Source organism: Hyaena hyaena, unplaced genomic scaffold, assembly GCF_003009895.1.
Source record: "Hyaena hyaena isolate Hyena2069 unplaced genomic scaffold, ASM300989v1 scaffold_1100, whole genome shotgun sequence".
NCBI classification, from domain to species: Eukaryota; Metazoa; Chordata; class Mammalia; order Carnivora; family Hyaenidae; genus Hyaena; species Hyaena hyaena.
In genome coordinates this window covers 127,700-140,562 of record NW_024081736.1, presented here as the reverse complement: position 1 = coordinate 140,562, position 12,863 = coordinate 127,700, and the positions used below count along the sequence as shown (strand labels likewise).

The 12,863-nt window shown below is 42.9% G+C and overlaps 1 protein-coding gene across 2 annotated transcripts in view; it reads left to right on the top strand.

The window, feature by feature from the left end:
* Nucleotides 1-12,863, top strand: part of GRID1 (glutamate ionotropic receptor delta type subunit 1) — a 539,165-nt gene that overhangs the window by 413,476 nt on the left and 112,826 nt on the right. For both annotated transcript variants that reach the window (XM_039222327.1, XM_039222328.1), the window contains exons 7-8: nucleotides 10,255-10,356; nucleotides 11,780-11,977. In XM_039222327.1, coding sequence (XP_039078258.1) covers nucleotides 10,255-10,356; nucleotides 11,780-11,977 — 300 coding nt within the window. The remainder of the gene's footprint in view (nucleotides 1-10,254; nucleotides 10,357-11,779; nucleotides 11,978-12,863) is intronic.

The following is a 12,863-nucleotide window of genomic DNA, read 5'->3' as shown; positions in this document are numbered from 1 at the left end:
CTAAAGGGAGACACTTACTCTTGGTATAAGGTGCAAGGAATGATCTTTAAATGGTGACTAGGAGTCCTAGAACAAAAAAAGAGGAGAGTTGTTCCAGGAGAGGGGAGAGCCAAGAGTTTATAGAGAGTATGGTGAGAGATACCTGCTGCTGTTACAATGCAAAGACACCTAGTGCTGGCTGTCAGGAGGTACCTTGTCAGACTTCAGACTGATACATAGTGCAGGTAGTGTGGATGGCACCAGTAATTCTCATCTGTTCAAATTGGCAAGAATTCCGTAAGCTGCTAGCATGGGCCTGGACATAGCAGAGACCTGAGAGCAAAGAGAGTATTGTCAATAACAATAACTAATGTCTATTAATGACTAATAATAGATGAGGACATTTGATGCTAGGAAAAAATATGGCCAATTCAAGTAACTGGCTACAGGTGTCCAGCCTGGTTTGTCTCACTGCAGACACTGCTTTTACTAGAATGTACCATTTATTTAGAGAGACAAAACCAATACATCTAAAACATTTAGAGAGAGATACAAAATCAGCATTACAGTTTCAAGCTAGATTGCAGTGCAGTTTCAAAATGAAATAGCCTTATTGCTTCTCTTCTGATTATAAGAGCAATGCTTCCTGTCGGTAAAACAATCCAAACATCATGAGATAGCATAGTTCTACCTGCAGCCAGAAATAGTCACTTGAAACTACCTTTTTGTCTTAGGCATGCATGTGAACCATCTCCCAAAAGGAAATAAACATTAAAAAGGTGGACCATGCTACATATAATGTTATGAAATCTATTTTCCCACACACACTAAGGAGCTATTTGAAGGTAAAACTGCACTTCTGTCCTTCCTAAACCTTTATAAAGATATATTCAGTTCTTCTAGATTGATAGATAATTTCTTTGCTGCTTGATATGTACTTAACTTCAGCTAGTTCAAGAATGATGAACAAGCGTACTGACATCAGTCAGAGTTCATATATCATTATCCTTGCTTTAAAAGTCATCATCCTTGCCAAAGGGTCATAGGTGGGTCCCTTGAGAGTTTAGTACCACTACTTCACCTCTCCAGCACATGGCTTCATCCCTTTTCAAGTCACTAGCAATTGTGTGTGTGCAAGAATGTGTATGTGTGTGTGTAGGAAACAAATCAGGTGAATTTAAATGCAGTTACGTGCAATAAACTCACTACTTTAGAGATGTATACTGCTCGATCAGCTCTGACAAATGTATACACTCAACACTCAAAGCATAGACCCTTCAGTTACCTCCATGAAGACCTTCTTCCTCTGCCTCTTCCTCTTTGCATTCAATACCTTCCTACCACTCCTGGCCCCAGACAACAACTGATCTATTTTCAGGACCAATAATATTGCCTTTTCAAGGACATCATGTAAATAGAATCATAAAGTCTTCTGTGGCTGGCTTCATTCACTTGGTGTGATGCTTTTAAGCTTCATCCATGCTGTTGCACATGTCAGTAGCTTATTGCTTTTTATTGCTGAGTAGTATCCCATTGTATAAGTATGCCACATTTTATCTATCCATTCACTAATGACCATGATCAACATTTGGAATGTTTCTTTTTTTTTTTTCTATTTTGAATAAAGCTTCTATGAACAGCCACGTACCAACCCCTGTGTGGACATACTTAATATGAAGTATTTAACTTCCTAGGGAATTGCTGAACTGTCTTCCAGTGTGGCTGTACCTTTTGCTTTCCAGATACCCACCAACACTTGGTCATGTCAGTCTTTGATTTTAGCCACTCTGGGGAGGTTAGTGGTATGCCCTGTTGTCTTGTTTGGCACTTCCCTTATGACTTATGATAGTGAGTGTATGTAGTTTCATGTTCATATTATCCTTTCACGTATTTCTTGGAAAAAGAAGTCCTTTATTTTTAAAAATTGCAATTTCTTCTTATAACTGAGTTATAAGATATATTCTTATATAGCAGATACAAGTCCTATAATATAGATACACATATATCTGATCAATATCAGAACTATAACTTTTGGATGCTCTGTTCTATTTTTCTTTCTTTCATTCCATTCCCCAAAAGACTTGGAGGAAAACGCTGATGAGAGGTGTGGCCTCCACTGTGTCTGGGCTCCCAGGGAGCCTCATTCTCATGCTAGCCCACACTTGGCCTTTAAAAATTTGGTAAAACTGGGACCCCTGTTCAGTTAAGGACCCGATTTCATCTCAGGCCATGATCTCACAGTTTGTGAGTTCAAGCCCCACGTCGGACTCTGTGCTGACAGCCCAGACCCTGGAGCCTGCTTCCGATTCTGTGTCTCCCTCTCTCTCTACCCCTCCCCACTCATTCTGTGTGTGTGTCTCTCTTTCTCAAAAATAAACGTTAAAAAACAATAAAAATTAAAAAATAAAAAATAAAAATAAAAATAAAAATTTGGTAAAACTTCAGTGCTTTTCCTTCTTATCCACTGTTATAACCACAACTTCTCTTGTTCCATACTCTGCCAAAGATGAAACATTCCTTGTGTTCTGTGTCTCTTTGGAGGGGCTTCTCATCTTTTGCAATTCAGTTTACCCGATGATTGTGTGACCACAGGTCTCTTAGAGGCTACATTTTTATAAAATATAGTTTTGTTGATTATCTGAATTTTTGTTTGTTTCAATTAAAGCAATATTATCTTGCTGCTTTCTACATCATAGGCAGAGTAGAACTGCCTCTGTCCTTACTGATAATGTGACAGAAATCACTCCAAACAGATAATGGAGTTGGGCAGTCCTTCTATCCCTTTGTGGGCACAGTGAGTACAGTGTGTCTGTACTTTCAGGTAACGGAGGCTAGCACTAGGGAATGTTCATGATCTCCATCACAAATGACCTGGTTGCCAATATTGATGGCACTTCTGCTAGTTTTTCTGGTTCTCCTCTCCAGCACCATTGGAAGGGAATATCTTCCAGTCATCCTTGCTACAGGTTTTTCATGAAGCCCCATTTGTGATAGCTCTCCAGCCTATTTTATTCTTCTTTTCAGTTACTCATGGCTCTGCCCTCTGGACATTGAACACAAATTCTGTGGGGGTTTTAAGAGTGTATAGCTTTCACCACATGCTCAATTCCCTGCACACATGGTCCTAGGCTAATACTTTAAGTTCACGCCTGTGAGTCCTTCACTCTCATGTGAGTCTCCTTTACTCATTATAGCACATCTACAGCTTCAGGAGTGGTCTAGTGGGTACCTCTGACCTGATGGTCAACTTCTATGGTTCATACTCTCCAAAGCCCATACCTTAGTGGCCCTGATATACTGGCATTCCCAAATGAACTCTTAAATTAGACCTTACTTTAGAAACCCTGGCTACAAATTATATTCTATGCTCAGATTTTTACATTCTGCTTCCAAGATACTCTTTTGTAGCTAAACATGTACCTTCATTTAGCCAAAGCTTAAAACGTGCAATTGACTATCTGAAATAAGTGCTGGCTGAATGCCCCAACTCAAGTTGATTCAAAATGCAGGTTTCCCCTGGGGCGCCTGGGTGGCTTAGTCGGTTGAGCATCTGACTTCGGCTCAGGTCATGATCTCACGGTTCGTGGGTTTGAGCCCCGCATGGGCTCTGTGCTGACAGCTAGCTCAGAGCCTGGAGCCTGCTTCATATTCTGTATCTCCCTCTCTTTCTGACCCTCCCCTGCTCACACTGTCTCTCTCTCTCAGAAATAAATAAAACATTAAAAAAAATTTTTTTTTTAAAGATGTGGGTTCCCCCTTTACACCAATCCCACCCAGGGCCATGATCCTTTGAAACATATACTGAACCTGTCTATTCTCCAATAAAAATGGATGATGGAACACAACCTAATAGAAGGATTATTGTTTGTTTGTTTGTTTGTTTATTTTTTTAATGTTTTATTTATTTCTAGGAGAGAGAGAGAGACAGCGTGAGCAAGGGAGGGTCAGAGAGAGAGGGAGTCACAGACTGAAACAGGCTCCAGGCTCTGAGCTGGCGGTCAGCACAGAGCCCGACGCGGGGCTCGAACTCACGAACCGCGAGATCATGACCTAAGCGAAAGTCGGACGCTTAACCGACTAAGCCACCCAGGCGCCCCAAAGGGATTATTGTTTTAGAAAAGTCCATGCACTGCCATGATGATAAACCCACTGTGGCTATCACTACTGATGCCCATATCCCAGTCAGGGCTGTGCACTTAGCTGAATGCAGTCACTAGTCAATGAGGGTATAGCTCAAATAGGACTCCAGCAATGGCTGTGAGGTATGACCAACATGGTCATAAAAACCTCACTTCCTTCCTTCAGTGCTCTCTTGAGATAAGCTTACCACCGAAGTGGTTGGTCACTCAGTTGTAAAATGTGAAATAGAGATTATTGATCTCCTGCCTTGTTGGATATAGTTAAATATGAGATTTGAGATGAAGCAAACCTACTTTCTTTCCTTCTCTCCCTCCCTCCCCAGGAACTGGTGAGGCTCTGTATATGGAACTGGTCATATTCTGTCTCTGGGCTGTGAAGCAGTTAGACTGCCTCTCCTCTTCTTCCCTCCTCCCCATGAAAAGAGATGGCACTTCAAGAGACCTCTGTAACTAGATTATAGATCACAAAGCCCAGTCTTCCAAAGGAGGCCTGTCCCATTTATGGTTAATAGCCCTGCATTTATTAAATACAGGGCCACAGAGTCCCAAATCCCCACATCTCACAACTCAAACGCTAACATGAAGAACACCCCGATTAACTCAGGAAATATATTTTCCTGAGAGCAGTGGGTTATGAAATTTATTCTCCAATTGGCTGATCTCTTGAACAGTTGTTTGTCATAATCAGATTTTGAAACCATATATCTCCTCTCAAGGGATGATTGTGCTCTAACCTCTGGCTCCATCCATGCTTCTGGTCTGGGTACAGCAGACCTCCTGGATGAATGAGAACCAGAGCTGTCTTATCAAATAGTGGCAGTTCTCATATTGTTTAACAGTGCTGGAAATTAATTTTTCAGGCACTGATCTTGACAGGTCAGCTGTCAAAAGTGGGTGTCTGTGGCCATAAAATTCATCAATCCCATAAACAAAGTTCTGTCTGCAAAATACAAGGGGAAGTCAGAGTAGATGCACTTATGTACAAATGAAATGGTCTGCAGCTGTATGAGTAAGTGTCAGGACTTCTACGGGGGAAAGCTTTTTCTGGCTTCCCATTTATCAAGCCTATCAGCCTCATTTAGTTTCACTGGCTGAAACTTTTTCCTCAGCATTCTGAACCAGGAGAATCAGGCAGCCTCAGGAAGGAGGCAGAAGACAGTCTCTCCTAATTTGGGTGAGCTGCAAGCTTAGAACTCCATTTAAAGGCTTTACTTTATTAAAAAACAAAACAAAACAAAACTCCCCTAGAGTCTTCTGTTTGGATCATGCTTTTTCTGGTCATATATATCAGGTGTTCGGAGGGATGGCCTCGCTCAGAAATGATGAAGGTTAGGGGAGCCTGGGTGGCTCATCCACTTAAGCGTCCAACTTCGGCTCAGCTCATGATTTCATGGTTTGTGAGTTTGAGCCCCATGTTGGGCTCTGTGCTGACAGCATGGAGCTTGAAGCCTCCTTTGAGTTCTGTGTCTCCTCTCTCTTCCCCTTCCTCCCCCCCCCCCCATCTCTTATTAGAAATGGTTTACTGCTCTGGTCTTCAGATTTGGGCAAGAACACAAGGCTTTGTAGAAATGGGGGGATTCACTCAGCCTGGGGCACTCGGCTTCAGGCTGATGTGAGGGAATAATAAACTTCCCTGTGCAACTGAAGGATCCTGGATCCTGGAACATGGTTGCACTTTGATGTGTTTGAAGGCAGAATTTTGGTTTCACTTTGAAGTACCTTTTCTTTCTCTGTCAGAGTACAGGATGCCCTGAAGGCCAGGGAGAGAGAGGTCTACATTAAAAAACAAAAAAACACACAAAAATAAAAACCTTTAAGTCCTAAATACTTTCAGACAAAAAAAAATAGGGGTAATTATAGGCTTGGAGGAATTTTTTTTTTTTTTTTGCCTCTCAGGTAGTTGCACTTTGATTTAAATGGCTTTGCCTTAGGATTGTTGTCTTTAATCTTTCTTGATGGAGAAGGATTGTCTTCTTGAAGCTGGACCTTAGCATTGGCCACTTCCCCATCTCCAAACCCAGTAGGCTGATGGGGTCCCACACCATCTTGGAGAGGTCATAGAATGGGAGACACCATGCTGGATAAACCAACCCACAGTTGCTCCTTCCAGGCATTGGTCACCCCTTGGCCACAGATCCTGGCAGCCAAGAGGACTGATTTATTGGATTCTGACCCTCAGACTGGTCTTGACAAACCAACAAATTATTTAACTTTGATCACCCCTCTCCCTTCAGTCCTTAGTCATACAAATGCATATGACAGGATTTTGTCACCTATACTAGTTATTTTGATCCACAGCTTATTTTCCTTCCTGTGTAAGTAGGTGAAAAACCTGATGAAAAGACAGAACAGTGTCAAGAAGTTGTAATGATTATTCATAATTCTACCACCTGGATATATTCCCATATTACATTTTAACAAAGCCCCTCCCATTTTTACCACCACCCTTTTAAAGAACCATAATTAAGGTTTTATTGCACATAGTTTTTATATTCTGATTCTTTACTTTGTGATTATTATTTTATAACAGATCATTTCAAAGCGATTGTTTCTTTTGAATAGCCCCTGAACATTTGGTAGGCAGGGAAGGTATTTTTATTTTACTTTTTAGACAAGAAAATGGAATCTCAATGGAGTCCAATTTATTTTAAAAATATTTGTATACTGCATTCTGTGTTTTAAGCATCACAGTAAAACGTGATGTCTGAGGTCATTCAGGTAAGTGGTAGAAACACAACCAGAATATCAGTCGACCGACTACTGAACATATGCTTCTTCCACACCTCCAAGCTCCTATCTTCTTCCCCATGTATAGTAAGTTGACATTTGAGAGGAGAACATGGTATTCAAAGCAAGGTTGGAAATCCTGAGATGAGAATAAGCAAGGTAAGATCTAGTCTGATGGCCCGAATTTCTAGACAGTTTATGAAGACAAGGTATTAATCTCAGTGGATAGGGTAATAAACCCAAATAGCACAGCAGGATCATGGACTGAGGTCCAGCATGGAGGACACTGGAGATCCTTTCTACTGCAGCTGTGTATAAATGGAGATTGGGCCAAACATTGCGCTAGCTTTGAGGAATGTATTATACTAATGTAACATCTTAAATGGGGGGAAACTGGGTGTAGGGTATCTAGGCAGTCTCTGCACTACTACGACTTTTCTGTATATCTAAAACTATTCTAAAGTTGAAGTTTGTTTTTAAGAAATATGAGTAAGAATATACCAGATCCAACCCAAAGAAGGATGGTGTTACAGGCAGAAGGAACTGGATGCAGGGCCAGGAAGAAGCATGTTGTGTGAGGTGCATGAGGAAAGTGCGGGGTTTGGTGGGGTTGGCATGGACTATGCCTACATAAACTGAAGTGAAGCTGATGGTCAGGCTTGGATCTCAATGTAGAAGGCCTTTCAGAGGCCAAGCTTCAGAGTGTTTGAATTTTTTTCTTTAGGAAATGGGAAGTCATTCCAAAATTTTCTTTGACACAGATCATGTTTGAGTTTGTTTATTACAAGGGTACATATCAGCACAATGGAGGAGGCTGTAAAAGAGAGTGGGTGAGGGTAATGATATCAATGAGGAGAGTATGGCAATACTCTGGGGCAGAGGTGCTGCTGCCTTGAGCCAGGCAGGGGGCTAGAAAAAGAGAGTTGTATGGACAAGCATTGAGAGGCAGAGCCCTTCTTGCAGCTGAACTAAAACTCTAGAAGAACAGGGCTTCATCCCATCTGCTTTTTCCTGTGCCTCCGTTCTCCATTCTCATAACTGATTACAATCCCAGTAGAGAGCCAGGTAAAATTTCTTTGATCAACGCCAAGCAGAGCCCCAGTCCAGGTGCTTGCTCATCTAAGTCAGGGTAGCACAGAGTTGAGATGCCCCTTCACCTGAGTCAAGTAGGTTTGGCAGCACACATTAGGGATTCAAGTCTTGCTACAAGGTGGAATACCTAGTACTTGGGACTCACATGTTATCATTAGGACAAGATCACCTTCATTATGACTCTTTCGGTCATTGAGGTGGTCCAAGGACTTTGTTAACACCACCCAACTCAGTAGGTGCAGATTACCCATCAAGATTAAGCAGCTCCAAGGTCTGAGCTAAATAGTTATGGGGATAAGATACAGGCAGCACAAATACACATCATGACTCCCCTCATCCATGTCAGAGTGTCCAAAGAATGTAGGAAATCAACACCTTGACTCTTTTTGTCTGGGGTTGTGTCTTCCCTTTGACCAGCATTTTAATCTAGGTGCAGAAATTGACCCTGGGTCCCAGGGCTATTTCCTGAGACCCACTGGGGAAATAGTCGTAAGCTTTCATTCTGATGATACCAGTTCCCAGAGTGCGATATCTTTGCTATCCTTGAACAGGACTTTGGGTAGATTTTAACTTTGCTCTTTACTGCAGTGCCTCCTGAAATTAATTAGTGGTGGCTGTGAGGAGCTCCTCGGAGCACATGGCCATAGTACTAACTAAATGATTCATTCATCACTTCCAGGCATCCTGTTACTCAGGATGGAGTGGGTCTTAGTTGGTATTGTGTCCAAAGTGACAGCCAGAGTTTCCAGGTTCCTTTAAAATTTATTGTAGAATCATGTATCTTGTTCTGATGTTCCTGCTTTAGGCCTCAAGGTTCTAGTATCTTCCAGGTGGAATGGTCCCACAGATTCTGCAACATGGCCTCATAGCCAAAGCTCAGTGTGCAGACTCTGCTGTAGACATCAAGGCTACAGCACATGCTGGGAGAGTAGAAGTGTCCTTAGATGGTGCTACTGGTGGCTCCTTTAGGACATCTGGTGACATTTCTTCACAGACAGATGGTTCTTCTGCTCAGCCTAACTAGGGGACTTGTGGGCTTTCTCTGATGAAGAGTAGATGCTGCCTGCAGCTGTCTGATTCTTTAACCCCTTGCTCCTTAAATGGCGGTCATCGATCATCATCAGCAGTGTCACCTGGGAGCTTGTTAGACAGGAATAATCACAGGCTCCAGAATCAGAAAGTGCATATTAAATCCCTGGATAATTTGTGTGCATATTATAGTTTGAGGATCACTGCTTTAATCTATAGCAGTGGTTTACAATCCTGGCTATGCATTAGAATCACCTAGGGAGCTAAAATATTCATATCTAGCCCACTACAGACCAATTAAATTCGAATCTCTGGGGGTGAAGCCCAGACTTCAATATGTTTAAAAGCCTTCTTAAGAGAATCTAATACACAGTGACCTAGAAGAACAGGGTTTCTCAATGAGAATCACTGGGGAAGCATTAAAATTCCTCAGGCCTAAGTGCTGGGATCCTGATTAAATTGACTTGAGATGGGGGCTGGTATCTGTATTTTGTTTACATTTCACCAGTTAATGAGAGAATCATTGATCAGACAAAGAATTCATCATGGTTGCCTGGACACTGCAGGGATGGAGAGAGGGGAAGTAGATCCCAAGAACTTATGTGTCTCCTGTTGTTTATGAGCCAGGATAGGGTCTCCTTGACCACCTCAGGGTGCCCGTCAGAGATGCATCAGGCTATTGGATAGATTCTGCAAGCTCAGGAAAATATGGTGGATCAGAGAATGTATTTTCTTGGCCTATACCTTTGTATCAGGGAAAATTATGAAATGTGCACTACAGTGAAGACAGGCAGTGAGCTCTTGACCCTGTCTGCAGTAGGCATCGGGTGCAAGACAAGCTGTACACATGGGTCTTTTTACCTGGTTCACTGCTCAGCATCGTCCTGCCCTGGTGGCAGCAATGGCTGAACTCAAAGGCCCTCTGGTGTGGACAAGTCAAAGTTATAATTAAAGAAAGAAGACACTTTGTGGGAGACACAGTGACATGACCACAGTGGGTGGGCAGAATAAAATTAGAAATATTCATTCTAGAAACAAGTTCTTACCAATTGGCTTTATTTTAAAGACATGGCAGATCCTTGAGTTCCAGATGAGCTGATGGAGGAAGTGGAACTTTCTGTCACACCTGTATTCTTTCTAAGGTTTGAAGATGGCTCTCAGTGTCTGGGAAATGGATTGGACTGCTGTCCACATCTCTGCCTGACTCAGGATCCCAGTTGAGGAGGCAAGTTCCTCAGGTGCACACAGGTGCCCATTCTGTCCCTCACACTTCCTTTTTCCTTCACAGTTGGCGACGTGGGACTCAGAGAAAGGCCTGAATGGCAGCCTGCAAGAGAGGCCAATGGGCAGCCGCCTCCAAGGACTGACTCTCAAAGTGGTGACTGTCTTGGTAGGGATCATGGGCATATTGGGGAGGCTCACCATTCAGGATTTTGAGACAGAGGCTTCTCTCCATTTGGTTTAATACTGGGTTTGGAGAAAAGGGGATCTGGAGTAGTGGCTTGAATGTTCATAGGCCTTTCTGGCAAATAATTTTGCAAATAATGAAGTAAGAATAAGATTGGAGATTCTGCCCAGGGCTTTCCATGGGAGGTGACTGGGCTGCTCTAGAGAAAGATCACAAATCTGGATCCACTGCTGCCCAGCTCTACCTGCTCCTGGATGTAAACAGTATGTTGGACCTGTTGGTGGTCCTTAGGAGAACTTTGCTGGTAGCCAGAATCCCCAGAAAGATGCTTGGAGGAGGACATTCTTCCAGCACCCAATCCCGCTGATGGCACCTATGTGTCACAGACTTTATAATGAAGACCATTTGTTGCAATTTTTCTCCATGGTTGTCCTGGAATCATAGACTTTTAGATCTTTAAGAGACCTTGGAAGCACGTTCCTTTCAATTTCTTCCTTCACCCTTTCAGAGCTGTAGGAGACATCTTAGATTTACTTCTTATCAGCTGGCAAGACATGGTTCATATGCGCCCTCTGTTCCATCAGGCCCTGACATCTCCTTGCCCTAGAAGCCTTTGGCAGCAGTGTTCCTACATTCCCTGTATGCACATCACATAAAAAGCATTATAGCCTACCCCCCCACCCCCAGTTAAATTAATGAGGTATATTCTCCTAGGCTATTTGCCAAAAGTCCACTTCTTGTTCAGTTTCACAGGATTGTGGTGGGGAAGGCTGAGGACTGCGTGCCCTACAGGCGCACACATGACAAAGCACAGAATGTGTGAATGTAGCTTTGGGCTTGGAAATTGTGGGGTTTAATTCTGTCCTGTCCTTTGACTTATGGTATGACTTTCTCCCATGAATCAGAATCCATTTTCTAGTACAATCTGATAGATGGAATACTGTCTTCTCTCAATCTAATATCATAGAGCTTTTATTGTTATTCTTTATCCTGGATGAAAAGTAACCACATTTCTTATGTGGGTCCTGAAGAATTATGGCATTTCCGAAGTACAGAGTCCTGAATGTCACAAATGAAGGAATGAAAACAAATCATGTCATTCTGGCAATGGGGTTCTGGGCAGAGGCTGGGATAACATCACACAGAATAAGTAAATCTCCATTCCTCCATCAATATGCTAGTTGGAGGGATCTTCCCATGCACTATGCTCTGAGTTTCCATAAACTGCTTTTAAAAAGGGCAGGGACGTTCAGACTCCAGGCCTAAATTGGATAAATACATGCCCATGTTGGGAAACATTCTAGAGCTATGATTCATCAGGTTGATCTTTCCAATAATACCCTGGAAAGATATGTGTTAATGAACCTGTTATTTAATTGAAGAACATCCATTCTGTTGTCCTCAGGAAGAGCCTTTCGTGATGGTGGCTGAGAACATCCTTGGACAGCCCAAGCGCTACAAAGGGTTTTCAATCGATGTCCTGGATGCACTGGCCAAGGCTCTGGGCTTCAAATATGAGATTTACCAAGCCCCCGATGGCAGGTATGGTCACCAGCTCCATAACACCTCCTGGAACGGGATGATCGGGGAGCTCATCAGCAAGGTAAGTCCCAAAAGTAGGACCATGGGGAAGGGCACCCCAGTCTGACTCTGGGGTGATATCTAAATTTGATCCATTAGGCAGTTAGAGCCTTGGAACTAGCTAAACAGACCACAGCCTACCACTCAACTCTTCACTCTCTCTTTTCTTCAACCCACTCCTCCCTGCTATACCTGTTTCTGCTCTTTTATTTTCTCATTCCCTGGCACTCTGTGTTTTCCTTCAGTGCCCTTTGCTGTTTTTCTTTTTGAGCCTATCCACTGAGCCTGCTTTATAATACACCCTTCTTGAAACCCACCCCCGTATTTGGGCTGAAATAAGAACTTAGTTCTCATGGGAGGTATTAGTGAGTGCTTATTCTTTTATCCCTCATGACCCACGAGTGGAGTATGTATATGCGAGGGTGTGTGTGTGTGTGTGTGTGTGTGTGTGTGTGCATGCACGCATGTGCGAATGAGTGTGTGCATGTGTCTGTATTGTTGTGTATAAGTGATACAACACTCCCCACCTTCTCATTAATTTCAAATAATTACTCCTCCTGTCTCCTATAGAACCTGGGTCTTCATTGAGACTTACGGTATGAGGCCAGTTCACTGTGTTCCCATCCTTGCCCCCTGTCCTCCCATGACCTCTAGGTCATTTCCTTACAATCATTTTGATGATAGCATCCACTCAAGCCTTCCCTCACTGGTGATGCTGTTGCCACCAACTTTGACATTGCTGACATCCCTATGGACAGCCCTGGGCTCCCAGTGTTTTGACCACCTCACCTCCAGTGACCTTTGTTTGTGCTCCACATTAGCACCTGTACCGATGCATTTTGTTAGCATCCTACGTGTTACTCTCTCTGTCCCACTCCATGATGCCTACCTGCTTCTCTTATGACTCT